The sequence below is a fragment of the Haliotis asinina genome, chromosome 13 (genome assembly GCF_037392515.1).
Source record: "Haliotis asinina isolate JCU_RB_2024 chromosome 13, JCU_Hal_asi_v2, whole genome shotgun sequence".
In the NCBI taxonomy this organism is placed as follows: Eukaryota; Metazoa; Mollusca; class Gastropoda; order Lepetellida; family Haliotidae; genus Haliotis; species Haliotis asinina.
Window position 1 is genome coordinate 42,216,777 of NC_090292.1, and position 15,554 is coordinate 42,232,330.

General features: G+C 38.6%; 1 protein-coding gene across 1 annotated transcript in view; it reads right to left on the reverse strand.

Moving 5' to 3' along the window:
• Positions 1–15,554, reverse strand: part of LOC137259557 (titin-like) — a 136,708-nt gene that overhangs the window by 104,786 nt on the left and 16,368 nt on the right. The window contains exons 2-3 of the mRNA XM_067797185.1: positions 9,735–9,897; positions 4,463–4,584 (exon numbers count right to left, since the gene is read on the reverse strand). Of these exons, the coding sequence (XP_067653286.1) occupies positions 4,463–4,584; positions 9,735–9,831 (219 nt within the window). The 5' untranslated portion in view covers positions 9,832–9,897. The remainder of the gene's footprint in view (positions 1–4,462; positions 4,585–9,734; positions 9,898–15,554) is intronic.

Below are 15,554 nucleotides of genomic sequence, written 5' to 3' on the forward strand. Positions count from 1 at the left end.
TGTTTAATTCAAATGCTCAAACACAACAGGCTAGTGCATATGGAAGACACACTTCACATGCAGCTTGTGGCAACATTTTCTTTCATGAAGTTTCTGCAGCTGGTGTGTGTTTCAACACCCTTGCTTTCTGACAATGTTTCATTCCACTCTATCTCTATCTCAATGAATATTGAATCAAGTGTTTTTCATTTTATAGAATAATCTGTACAGACAGGAGCAGAAACACATTATATATAATATCCCATAAAAATCAGGGCTTCACTGCAGTTGGCTTAGCATGTTTCTATGGAAAAATGACGAAAACCCCTTATCCCTTACCATACGTTGGGAAAATACCTTACTGGAATGATGTCATCAGGGGAATTCCTCATTTGAGCTCATTTGTGATGCGTCAAAATAGGAAGCCTACCTGTCTAAATCAGACTGGATTGCAATGCATGCGAAATTCGCACCTTGTGTATTGTCTAAATAAAAAAATTACGGTTTTCATTTTTTCTGATGCAATACATGACATAACAGAGAAAATCAGACACAGTGTAAATCCAGCCTTATACTATGGCCCATTTGACAATATATCTGTTATACAATGACCCAATCAACAATATCTCTGTTATACCAAGGCCCATTCAAAACTATATCTGTTAAACCATGGCCCATTCAACTGTTATCTCTGTTGTACCATGACCCATTCAACAATATCTGTATTACCATGGCCTATTCAACAGTCTCTCTGTTTCATCATCGCCAGTTCAACATATATCTGTTATACCATGGCCCATTCAACAATATCCATTATACCATGGCCTATTCAACAATCTCTCTGTTTCATCATCGCAAGTTCAACATATATCTGTTATACCATGGCCCATTCAACAATCTCTGTTATACCATAGTCCATTCAACCATACCTCTGTTAAACTGTAACACGTCCAGCAATCTCTCCATCACACAATAACTAATTAAACCATAACGCTGTTATACTTTAACAGTACATCCAGACTACATCATCCCATTACACAGAGGTGACTTTGCCAACAGTTTCTGGCCACTACAACTGCCACGTGGCAGCCTCCATGCAGTACACATTCTGAATATCTCTGTTATACCATGACCCATTCAACAACGTAATTATCTGTTATACCATGGCCCATTCAACAATATATCTGTTATACCATGGCCCACTCGACAATATATCTGTTATACCATGGCCCATTCAACAATATCCATTATACCATGGCCTATTCAACAATATATCTGTTATACCATGGCCCATTCAACAATATATCTGTTATACCATGGTCCATTCAACAGTATATCTGTTATACAATGACCCATTCAATAATATATCTGTTATACCATGACCCATTCAACAATATATCTGTTATACCATGGCCCATTCAACAATATATCTGTTATACCATGGCCCATTCAACAATATATCTGTTATACAATGGCCCATTCAACAATATATCTGTTATACAATGGCCCATTCAACAATCTCTGTTATACCATAGTTCATTCAACCATACCTCTGTTAAACTGTAACACGTCCAGCAAATCTCACCATCACACAATAACTAATTAAACCATAACGCTGTTATACTTTAACAGTACATCCAGACTACATCATCCCATTACACAGAGGTGACTTTGCCAACAGTTTCTGGCCACTACAACTGCCACGTGGCAGCCTCCATGCAGTACACATTCTGATTCACTTGCTCACACACTCTGTCTCACAGTCCCGGAACCACAATATTTTGCCTACTGCCAAGCCCTCCATGCAGTGCTGAAATCCTAAATGACGCAAGTCTAGATTTTCTCAGGTTCTGAATCTCTAGTCCCCCTGGGGCTCCTTTTTAATTAAAATGGGTTTGTATGTTACAATCAAAACTAGGTACATTCAGAGACTAAGCATTAGTCTGTTGCTCTCAGATTTTATCTGTCTGCCAGCCATGTAGCCTGGTGTTGTGCCAGACCAGCTAGGCAAATGTCAAACACCCACATCCATTCCAGGAGAGATGGCGGTATCACACCTCATTCAAGTATAGCTAACATTCTGACTAGATGGTATTTCAGATTTCTGGTTTATAAAACCAACTTAGGCCTAACCAATTATATTTCTTGATTTACAGATTTTAGTCCTCATAAAACCTAAATCCAAAATAATAAAAATAAAAATGAAATCAAAAATAAAAATAAAAAGTCAAAGTAATATTGCTTCTTTATACTAAAAAAATTTCATTTTTGGAAATTCATGATGTATTTGAAAAAAATTAAGTGACTTTTGAAAATAAATTTTGAGATGATGTCTTACAGTTTACTCAGGAGTAAAGTGGCTGAGACAATTCATGAATAAACAAAATATTATACATTCTTCATGGGAGATCTGAAGATGATGAGTTCAAATCTTTAAACTATTTCAGAAATATTGATGTCAATATCACAATATCAACTGTATAACAGTGCTTAAGGCAGGAGTCACAACCACCTCCAAATCAAGGTCACTGTTTACAAGTTTTGATAAAAATAACAGAAAAAAACACTTTTGAATATCAGTGTTAGAATTGTCTTCAGCTACTTATATTTGGGTAAGAGGTGACTAACAGGCAGTCAGTCTAGCTCTCAGACTTGTCATCCTATCCCAGTGGCACAGATCAATGTTTATGATGTTTTCTGTAAGTTGGGTTTTACGCTGCACTCAGCAATATCTCAGCTATAAGTTGGTGGTCTGTAAATAATCGTGTCTGGACCAGACAATCCTGATCAGCTATATGTCGGTGGTCTGTAAATAATCGAGTGTGGACCAGACAATCCTGATCAGCTGTATGTCAGTGGTCTGTAAATAATTGAGTCTGGACCAGACAATCCTGATCAGCTATATGTCGGTGGTCTGCAAATAATCGAGTCTGGACCAGACAATCCTGATCAGCTATATGTCGGTGGTCTGTAAATAATCGAGTCTGGACCAGACAATCCTGATCAGCTATATGTCGGTGGTCTGTAAATAATCGAGTCTGGTCCAGACAATCCTGATCAGCTATATGTCGGTGGTCTGTAAATAATCGAGTCTGGTCCAGACAATCCTGATCAGCTATATGTCGATGGTCTGTAAATAATCGAGTCTGGACCAGACAATCCTGATCAGCTATTTCGATGGTCTGTAAATAATCGAGTCTGGACCAGACAATCCTGATCAGCAACATGAGCATCAATCTACGCAATTCGGAACATATGACATGTGTCAACCCAGACAGCGAGCCTGATCACTCGATCCACTTAATCGTCTGTAACGACAAGTTTGAGTTTCTGAAGATTAACACTAACCTAGATCTTCACTGGTCTCTTTCAGTTTATGTTAAAAGACGGTGTTTATAATCCACAAGAGGAAAAATAGACTGTCGAGTTCAGAGTCTGTGACCTTTGAAACTGTCACATGGTATCTTAGGAGACCACCATTATACACATTTTCTAAGTGTGCAAAAGGCCGGGAAATGTCATGTGACAATGAAACGCACTCTGATTGGCTACAGTCATCCAATTTGTCGCATGAAAATAGAGCAAGTTCTATTGCTTGCAGCTCAGTTCCTAGAAGTTGTAGCAACAAAAATTGTCCAACTCGGGAGTTCACATTTTGAAATTCGGTGCAATCCACAAATATTATAAAACAAATTGCACCGTGGGAACATGCCTGTGGGGCATTAGACAAATATTTTCTGAAATCAAGTGTGTCCACACGTCTTCTGTGTAGGATGGCTTTCAGCTTCATTTGCTCTGCCTTCCAATAGCTAAGAAGTTTGTGACGAGTTCATTTGTTCAAAACATCTAACATACACAATTTCCTGTTCAATACCGTATTGATGAGTGAGTTCAGTTTTACACCGCACCCTGCAATATTCCTGCCATATGACAGCGGCCTATATATAATCAAGTCTGGACCAGACAATCCAGTGATCAACAGCAGGAGCATCAACCTGCGCAATTAGGAACAGATGACGTGTCAACCAAGTCAGCAAGCCTGACCACCCTTTTGTGGCAAGCATGGATGGACCCTACCCTACCCCGGGTCCAATAACCTATCAGCACTCCATCAATATATATGGAACGAATGGAAAAGCAACCAGATTTCTTTACATCATCCATCATAATTCAAGTGATTTCCAGGGCAATAAAATCAATAAATGTTTTTTCTTATCTGTCATTTGCGCAAGGGTTCTGTTTTAGGGATTAAATGTCTAAAGATGAGTTATGTTTCTAAAACATCAGGCATGAGATAACGGCGCACTCATTTTTATCTGTGCCATTTCAATATTTACTGTGCCATGGCACGTTACGATATGGGGTATTTCGGACCCTGATGCAGTTTGTCACCAAATAAAGAATCACTTAACATGAAACTAGGCTAAACAGTACCAGAACAAACTATGTATATGATATGCAACAAGTTGACGATGTTTCCTACCTGTTTTATATTGGCTCCCTGTCGTCCAATCACTGAGCCGACAATTTTGCGTGGGACTTTAACCTCGATAACAGTTTGACGAGATGTGGTGACCTTTGATGCAGAGAGTGAGTCATCGTCGTCTGAAAGAAACAACATCATCTGAATCTCACATCACTTTCAACCAAAAAAATAACAAAGAGTTACATGTAACATTCATCTGAAATTAATGATTGTCACGCTTCAACTTTGGCTTTTGTACTACATATAGCAAAAGGCAGAGTGAGTGAGGAAGTTTAGTTTTACTGCACTCAGCAATATTCCAGCTATATGGCGGCAGTTTGTAAATAATTGAGTCTGGACCAAACAATATAGTGATCAACAACATAGGCATCGATCCCCACGATGGGGAACCGATGAAGTGTCAACCAAGTCAGCGAGCCTGAACACCCGATCCTGATAGTCGCCTCTTACGACAAGCATGAGTTACTGAAGGCCAATATTTGAATCCAGAGCCTCATAGGATGGACCAGGCAGAATTTGCACATAACAAAAGGTACCACTTTGGGACCTGTCTCACATATCTTTTTACTATATAAGTTTTACTGAAAGATATTGATATCGACTTGTGCTCCAGAAATAAGCCCATCCCTCCTTTTTCAGATGAAGTCAAAACAGTTTCCATGGCATCAAGAAAAACATAAATGCCAAATATCTGCAAACAGCAAAAGGCACCACTTTAGGGTACATCTCATATATCTGCTTAGTTCTGTTGAAAGATATTGAACGGTTTAATAAATGTGCCTCGGGAATGAACCCATCCCTCGTTCTTGAGACTAAGTCCCAAAACTTTCCATGGAAATCACCAAAAATAAAAGCGAAAAAAATATGTATGCAGCAAAAAGCACCACAGTAGACACTGTTTGATATATCTAGCAACTTTTGTTGAAAAAAAATGCATGTTTTTTTTAATTATGCTCTGGAAACAAAATAATTAATATTGGATGAACGTCTGAGGCATCAACTATAAACATCACTACCAATATCCCCCACAAGTTATGCAGGGGCAATAAAATTTTACTTAACAAACTATCATCATTTTGCTTTGATTTTCCATGTGAAGTTGTACAGGGCAAAGTAACAGTGAAATATTGCAGGAACATCCTGAAGGACAGACCGTGTCTGTGAGTTCAAATCTAGGTTGTGTGTGTTCATGTTTCAAGGTGTTTCAGCATAATTAGCATCCTTGCAGGTTCAACTGAAGCACTAAATCACAGTGAGCTTTTCTTCTGCATCAGCTCCTATCTGTACACAAACTACTGGACAAAGGAGCAGTAAAGCAAGCTGGACGAGAGACATCTTTGACCAAGCTCGCATGGTGTGTCAGAAAAATCATACATATTCATACGCTTCACTAAAGTCGTAATCGTCTATTACTGGAAAAAAACACTTGGCTTCACTTCCACATCTGTAAATGAATACTGACCAATGAAGTGTGAAAACAAATTCCCTGACCAATGTTGGTCCAGCTTTTAGCAAATCATGAACATCTTCATTAGATTATTCTGGTTTGTGAACCATGTGCAAAAAGAGAGAGAACTTATGAAAAACAAAGGCACTATGATTAAACATATTTTATTCATTGAAAAAAAAGGGATTGGGTATAAATTATCCAACTTAATGACACCCTCTCCCAATATTTTCAACATTTATATTTACATGAGACACAGAGAACATATTCATGAGAGATCTTGAGTTTGAGAACACTGCAGATTAAGATGAACAGAGGAATCGTTTAGTTTGATTGATGTAATGACAGACATGTTTGAAGGTATTCAGATTTTCTTCAATTGAGAGGTCTGCATTACCATATAAAATATGTCTAATAAATATCTGTTTCATAAAATATCACATACATTAGCAATACGTACTGAAGTTTCTACTGGTGTTTCTACTGAAGTTTCTCCTGAAGTTTCTACTGGTATTTCTACTGAAGTTTCTAATGGTGTTTCTACTGAAGTTTCTACTGGTCTTTCTACTGAAGCTTCTACTGGTGTTTCTAGGTGTTTCTACTGAAGTTTCTACTGAAGTTTCTACTGGTGTTTCTACTGGTGTTTCTACTGGTGTTTCTACTGGTGTTTCTACTGAAGTTTCTACTGGTGTTTCTAGGTGTTTCTACTGAAGTTTCTACTGGTGTTTCTAGTGAAGTTTCTACTGGTGTTTCTAGGTGTTTCTACTGAAGTTTCTAATGGTGTTTCTACTGGAGTTTCTACTGAAGTTTCTACTGGTGTTTCTAGGTGTTTCTACTGAAGTTTCTACTGGTGTTTCTAGTGAAGTTTCTACTGGTGTTTCTAGGTGTTTCTACTGAAGTTTCTAATGGTGTTTCTACTGGAGTTTCTACTGAAGTTTCTACTGGTGTTTCTACTGGTGTTTCTACTGAAGTTTCTACTGGTGTTTCTAGTGAAGTTTCTACTGGTGTTTCTAGGTGTTTCTACTGAAGTTTCTACTGAAGTTTCTACTGGTGTTTCTAGTGAAGTTTCTACTGGTGTTTCTACTGGTGTTTCTACTGGTGTTTCTAGGTGTTTCTACTGAAGTTTCTACTGGTGTTTCTGGTGAAGTTTCTACTGGTGTTTCTAGGTGTTTCTACTGAAGTTTCTACTGGTGTTTCTACCGGAGTTTCTACTGAAGTTTCTACTGGTGTTTCTACTGAAGTTTCTACTGGTGTTTCTACTGAAGTTTCTACTGGTGTTTCTACTGAAGTTTCTAGTGAAGTTTCTACTGGTGTTTCTACTGGTGTTTCTACTGAAGCTTCTACTGGTGTTTCTAGGTGTTTCCACTGAAGTTTCTACTGAAGTTTCTACTGGTGTTTCTAGTGAAGTTTCTACTGGTGTTTCTAGGTGTTTCTACTGAAGTTTCTACTGAAGTTTCTACTGGTGTTTCTAGTGAAGTTTCTACTGGTGTTTCTACTGGTGTTTCTACTAAAGTTTCTACTGGTGTTTCTAGGTGTTTCTACTGAAGTTTCTACTGGTGTTTCTACTGGTGTTTCTACTGAAGTTTCTACTGGTGTTTCTACTGGTGTTTCTACTGAAGTTTCTACTGGTGTTTCTACTGAAGTTTCTACTGGTGTTTCTACTGAAGTTTCTACTGGTGTTTCTACTGGTGTTTCTACTGAAGTTTCTACTGGTGTTTCTACTGAAGTTTCTACTGAGGTTTCTACTGGTGTTTCTACTGGTGTTTCTACTGAAGTTTCTACTGGTGTTTCTACTGAAGTTTCTACTGAGGTTTCTACTGAGGTTTCTACTTAGGTTTCTACTGAAGTTTCTACTGGTGTTTCTACTGAAGTTTCTACTGAGGTTTCTACTGAGATTTCTACTGGTGTTTCTCTATGTGGTTCATAATGCGGACAATCCAAGAAATAATGGTATGCATTTTCAAAAAGACACCCTCTCCCAATATTTTCAACATTTATATTTACATGAGACACAGAGAACATATTCATGAGAGATCTTGAGTTTGAGAACACTGCAGATTAAGATGAACAGAGGAATCGTTTAGTTTGATTGATGTAATGACAGACATGTTTGAAGGTATTCAGATTTTCTTCAATTGAGAGGTCTGCATTACCATATAAAATATGTCTAATAAATATCTGTTTCATAAAATATCACATACATTAGCAATACGTACTGAAGTTTCTACTGGTGTTTCTACTGAAGTTTCTCCTGAAGTTTCTACTGGTATTTCTACTGAAGTTTCTACTGGTCTTTCTACTGAAGTTTCTACTGGTCTTTCTACTGAAGCTTCTACTGGTGTTTCTACTGGTGTTTCTACTGAAGTTTCTACTGACGTTTCTACTGGTGTTTCTAGGTGTTTCTACTGAAGTTTCTACTGAAGTTTCTACTGGTGTTTCTAGTGAAGTTTCTACTGGTGTTTCTACTGGTGTTTCTACTAAAGTTTCTACTGGTGTTTCTACTGAAGTTTCTACTGGTGTTTCTACTGAAGTTTTTACTGGTGTTTCTACTGGTGTTTCTACTGAAGTTTCTACTGGTGTTTCTACTGAAGTTTCTACTTGTGTGTCTACTGAAGTTTCTACTGGTGTTTCTACTGGTGTTTCTACTGAAGTTTCTACTGGTGTTTCTACTGGTGTTTCTACTGAAGTTTCTACTGACGTTTCTACTGGTGTTTCTAGGTGTTTCTACTGAAGTTTCTACTGAAGTTTCTACTGGTGTTTCTAGTGAAATTTCTACTGGTGTTTCTACTGGTGTTTCTACTGAAGTTTCTACTGGTGTTTCTACTGGTGTTTCTACTGAAGTTTTTACTGGTGTTTCTACTGAAGTTTCTACTTGTGTTTCTACTGAAGTTTCTACTGAGGTTTCTACTGAGATTTCTACTGGTGTTTCTCTATGTGGTTCATAATGCGGACAATCCAAGAAATAATGGTATGCATTTTCAAAAAGACATCCACAAGAACATTGGATTGATTATAATGATGATTCTATACAAATCTTAGCTGAGCTATTTACATTGTATCTTAACCTTGTGGGTAAAATATCTAAATTCATACACCAGATGCTAAGTATGATTGGACACTATTACATATTGTTGTAAAAGCGATATATCAGGATAAAATGTTATCAACCCTTTTCATCAGCTTGCACAGTCTGTTGGGCTCAAAAGCGGACCGTTGAATTGCAATGGAATTCAAAAACAAATAAGCATAACATACTCAATGAAAGAGCCAAGACAAAGACATTGACCTTGGTGATGAAGTGACCAGTCACTCCACCTATCTGGACATCTTTCCTTTGAAAATGATGGCTGATTGATGAACATGAGCAGTTTCACTAAAAAATGCCAGGTAGCAACTTGTTGCTACTGTGTTTTTTCATGTAGCAAAATACGATTATGAATAGCAAATTTGCTACCTCAATTTAATTTCAAACTCTGTATTGTAAATCCATTGTAAGTATTCTGAGCATATTCAAGGGAGAATGAAAAAGACATGCCACTTAGAATCCTGTCTGAATGCCTCTAATGTGCCTCAAATGAGCTGGAATGCATCGTGATTTCTGCTGGACTTCAAATGGAATATTTTTCAAACGTATCACAATATTTTGTTTGAAGAATACAGTTTGAATGTACCTCGAATACACTTGGAAAACATTCAGAATGACCTTCAAATGAGCCCTGATGTCAAAGATTGTAAAAAAATAACTGTTGGCATCTGTCACAAAAATGTCAGCATTTGAAGCCGTAGAACGCAGAATGGAGTTAGAGTGATTGTGAAGCTCACCTTCTTCTCTGTGATTCAGCAGCCAGTACAGAAGGACAAAGGTGGTGGGGACAGCAAGGAATAAGGCGATCTTTCCAGCAGTGGTGAGCTCCAGCATCGCTAACACTGCAGCATGGGAAGGCAGGGGTCAGCGGGGTTACTTCCTCTCGTGTCTCGAAACATCCTGGGAAAAAATAAAACGTGACCATTAAAAATGAAGTTGTTTGGATTACACATCAAATGTTGGCAGATACACTCTTACAAGATAGAACATAATGAAAATACTCTTGCTGGAAAGATGCCATCAAACAGTGTGAGTGAGTTTAGTCTTACACCACTTTTAGCAGTATTACAGAAATATGACAGTAGGGATACCACGAACTTCACACTGTACCATGTAGGGTATCGAACCCAGGTCTAATGTTTCAGCAACTAGGCTACCCTGCCATTCCTGCCAAACAGACCCGTGATAGAGATATCCTTAAACAGATCCTATCCTCATCAACCTCAGCAAAGAGACACTTGCCAGATAGACCCTTAAGAAAACAATGTTTCCCAGATAGGCCCTTAGAAACAGATCCTAATGTCAAATACACATTACAAAACTTGCCCTTTACCAAAATGACCATCAACATCAACACCCTTCATCGATGAATATTGTAATAGTTTCCATCACTGCCCTCATTATTCTGTATTCAGAATTTTAATCACAGACAAAAAATTCAAATGCTTTAAGTGGGTTAATATTTTCTCGTTTAAAATAGCAATTAGGTTCTTTGGCAAATCAGAGAAAGAGAAATTTGTGCCATCTATCGTAACAAGCCATTGCGAGGTATGGGACTATGTGCGTAAGTTTTTCATAGATTTCAAATGGGTCTTATCAAATACTTACAAAGGTATCTTAGGCCAGGCCAATCTTATATTTTGTCTTACTGATCCTTAAACATATTATATACATTGCGCAGGTTTTATTTTTGCATTTTTCTCACAAAAAGAAATCACAAAAAGTTTCATATCCAGAACATAAGACTGCTATGTGTTTCATTTCTTTGTGTAGTGTACCATCATGATATCTCACTTCTTCAGTACTTACTACTTCCATGAGTAAATATATTACTGTATACATTGCCACTCTGGTTGTTTTCATCGCTATTAGTGGCAGTCTAACAGACAGCTGTAAGTTCCAGCAATTAGTGTTTGCAAGAATAACTGACCTCGCCATGTATTCTAAACTCTCAATTCAGCGAAGTTTGCACCATTTGTTCAAGAACGAGAAACAAAAAAACAAAAGTAAATATTCTGCTCAAAAAGTGAAATCCTAATCTCAAGATATACAAGAACAAGGCTTCAACTATGCAAAGCAGTTTGTTGGACACCAAAACACCAACATCTGTTCTCAGAGACTTTAAACTGAATTACCTAACACTATTTATGTCTGACATAAAGAAATAAAATTGGTCTAGACCAGATCCAGAGATTGATATCCTGTACATCAAAAATATCAATCAACAAAGTCAGTGAGTCTGAACGTCCAATCCTGTTGGTCCCCACTTATGACAAACATGGGCTGCCAGTTCTATCCAGGATCTGCAGAGGTCAGGTAAATTAGTAAATATTCAGAAGATCAAACTTGACTATGATTCTTAATACCAGAAGATCAACTGAACATGGCTTTTAGAAATAACAAATATTCAATTTTCTGTATATCAGCAGATGTACAAACTCCTTAAAAGGCCAGTAATGAGTCCATTTGCAGCCAAGATAGAAATGTGTTTTAAGTTACATGTTCTCATAAATACATAAGAATATAATCGGGTGAATTGTTTTTGCATACTTCTGTGGAACTTCTGTGAAAAATGATCCTGAATGCTCAACCATAACTAGTGAGGTATTCAAACTTTCAAATTTTGAAAATAAATTAGATCATTAATTGTACTTTTTCAAATGCCCTAATTTCCAAACATTCCCAATCAGCTTCATGTTTCAAAGCCACAATCAAAAGATAAAAGGCTTTATAATGAGAGTACTTCATCCCTGTTATAGACCAGATGGCGGGGTAATCTTCAAAGGGGAACACTTCAGCTCCACTCTTGTTGCCTGCCATCAAATTACACGATATAAAAGGGAAAAACCACAAAATTCTGCCAAAGAACATAGATACTGATTCTATTTACTCAAATTCCTGGCTCAATTCACACAAATATCACAGGATATCCAAAAATAAAAGAAGCAGACGTCAAACACACAAGATCGCAGATGGCGATACTCTGAAAGCAGCCGTGATGGTAGAACTCCTACTCCTTGTTTGTCATGAATATTGTCAAAAAATACATCACCATACATACGAATTTGTTTTTCAGTGGAACGAAATTCGCTGACAATTGTTTCTTGATTTGTTGGCAATATTAAAACTAATTACTCCCACAGGTAATTATACAAATGCATATGGGACAAAGTAGGGTATCGACAGGTCCAAATATTGTACCAAGGTATCCCATCCCCTATTACCTTACCCTTCAAGATACCCATTATGTTCATTTCTGACATCAAATTTGTAAGAAATGGAAATAAATTCTTCAGCTTGCAGGTCAAAATTCAGAGTTTTCAGTATCTTAACCATGTATTATGTTCAAAAGAATAATGTCTAAATCTAAGGCATTACAACTTTCAAATCATGAAAGTATAACATACTCGTCACATGATCATGACGGGTTTGGGTATCGGGACAGGTAGCGTACCTCGGTCCAACTTGTTATCCACCCATCCCAGGAATCTGGGTTGGCTGTCCCAGTCAGTGTAAGGAGGAAAAACCTGCCTACAACCTAACTTTCCTCTCCATTCAATCACCCATTGATTGTCCATTCACTATGCATCCATTGACAGACCCACTCACACAAGCATTGATGCAGTAATCCATTCACTCACTCGTTCATCCACTCACTCACTCAATTACAATACACGCATCTACTCATCCACTCACTCAATCACCAACATCCATCTCCTCACTCACTCAATCACCAACACACCCATCTACATACTCATTCATCCACTCACTCAATCACCAACACACCCATCTACCCACTCATTCATCCACTCACTCAATCACCAACACACCCATCTACTCACTCACTCAATCACCCACTCATCCACTCACTCAATCACAAGACACCCATCTACTCACTCATCCACTCACTCAATCACCAACATCCATCTCCTCACTCACTCACTCAATCACCAACACATCCTTCTACTCACTAACTCACTCAATCACCGACACACCCATCTACTCACTCGTCTGCTCACTCAATCACCAACACACCCATCTACTTACTCACTCATCCACTCACTCAATCACCAACACACCCACCCATCTACTCACTCACTCATCCACTCACTCAATCACAACACACCCATCTACTCACTCGCCCACTCAATCACCAACACATCCTTCTACTCACTAACTCACTCAATCACCAACACACACATCTACCCACTCGTCTGCTCACTCAATCACCAACACACCCATCTACTCACTCACTCATCCACTCACTCAATTACCAACACATCCATGGACTCACTCATCCACTCACTCAATCACCAACACACCCATCTACTCACTCATCCACTCACTCAATCACCAACACACCCATCTACTCACTCACTAATCCACTCACTCAATCACCAACACACCCATCTACTCACTCACTCATCCACTCACTCAATCACCAACACACCCATTTACTCACTCACTCATTGACTCCACCTCCCACCAGCTACCAAGGGGTTGAGAACAGTGCCCATGTGTGAAACATTAGTTGAGTAACTCACACAAACATTCATTCACACGCCCACCCATCCACATAAACACCCAAACCTCACTCACTCTCCTGATAACCCACCTACCCTCCACAGAGGAGTTGAGAGCAGTGCTTGTGTTTGTAAAATTAGAGGAATAACTCAATAAAACAAACACTCACTCACCCACCCACACCAACATCATTCACTCACTCATCCGATAACCATCAAGGGGAGGAGTGCACAGAGCCCATGTGTGAAACGTTAGTACTCACTCACACAAACACTCATTCACTCACCCATCCAACATTTACCACTTATCCCCCGGATATCCACCAAGGGGTGGAGTGCACAGAGCCCATGTGTGTAACGTTACAGAGGAGAAACTCCCAGTGCAGGATAATGTCAGAGCTATCAGGAGGAAGAGTATAGTGAATGTCACGTCTCCCCAGCCTGGCAGGGGAACAAGAAGATGATCACATCCCTGACTGGAGCTGGATGGCACGTTTCGGCTATATCTCCCCAGTATAATGAGCTGTGGAAGGAACCTACATCACCAGGTACACTTCTCTCTGGCAAAGTAACACTTATCAAAATATGCACACAGAAGTGCAAGTTTTGATTAAAGGCACAATCAATCTATTTTGATAATATTTTGATCTATGAAATATATATATTGGGCATATACAGTCGCTTTAGCTTCCTATTGATGCAATATAAGAGTTATCAATCACTATGAATTGCCTGAAATCGATAATTAAAACTTCGGGCTGAACAGCTTCCAAACAGATAACACTTGCCATATATTCAATGTAAATGGTTGCTCCGTACATTGAAAACTGGCACATGGGGTATCATTGGTGTTTGACAAATTGGCCTCGTTCAGATGGCGTGTTTTAGGATATATGTAAAGTTCGTGTTCCAAGGGACATAACTCTCAGGGCTTCGCTTGAAATAAAGTTCAGTCAGCACAGGGCTTAAGAGTCGATTTAATGCAACACTGCATCATTTCATTCAAACTTTTTGCTTCCATTTTTGTAATCTTAATGCATAATTTTTTTTTTAAATTATATGGTAACTTCGTTAAGGCTGACAGTTAGCATTAATGCATTATTGAATTTTAAGGAAGTGTGTGGTGTGATGGATTGCCTTCCAGCTATCGCATTCGTCATATTATGCATAAGGTGATTTCTGATCATTTTCTAGACTAACCTATAATTATTCCCCATATAAGTAAGTGAGTTTAGTGTTGTGCACACAGCAATATTCCATCTATACGACCAATGACTGTAAATACACAAATGGGATATGATGACATCAGTCAGCCAAGTCAGTGAGTTTGACCACCTGATCACCTTTCATGACAAGCATGGGTTACTGAAGACCTTGGCTTTTTAAACGTGTGCAATATTTGGGGCTGATTTTCAGTAGTGGATGGAAACGAAAGGAAATTTGAAAGCCTATTATTTCACGTTAGATAAACTCAAAAAAGAGGTAAAGACTTAAAAATATCCACATGGTGATCTAGGATCTAAAAATCAGGGTCAATTTATGAGATATTATCAACTTGCACCAGGTGCTACCTAAGATATAAATCTAGTTGCATTAACCAGTTTGCAGTTGCAATGAGTGTGTTAAATATCAGAGGTTTCAGTGCACATAAATACATTTCTGTGATGTAGTACCCATGAAACCATAGCAACAGTGAGTGAGTGAGTCAGTCAGTCAGTGAGTCAGTGAGTGAGTCAGTCAGTGAGTTTAGTTTTACGCCGCACTCAGCAATATTCCAGCTATATGGTGGTGGTCTGTAAATAATCGAGTCTGGACCAGACAATCCAGTGATCAACAACATGAGCATCAATTTGTGCAACTTGGAACCGATGACATGTGTCAACCATGTCAGCAAGCCTGACCTCCCGATCCCGTTAGTTGCCTCTTACATGCATAGTCGCCTGTTATGGCAAGCATGGATTGCTGAAGCCCTGTTCCACCACGGGACCTTGACGGGTCCATAGCTACAGAGACACAGCTGATCCCTGTTTACAA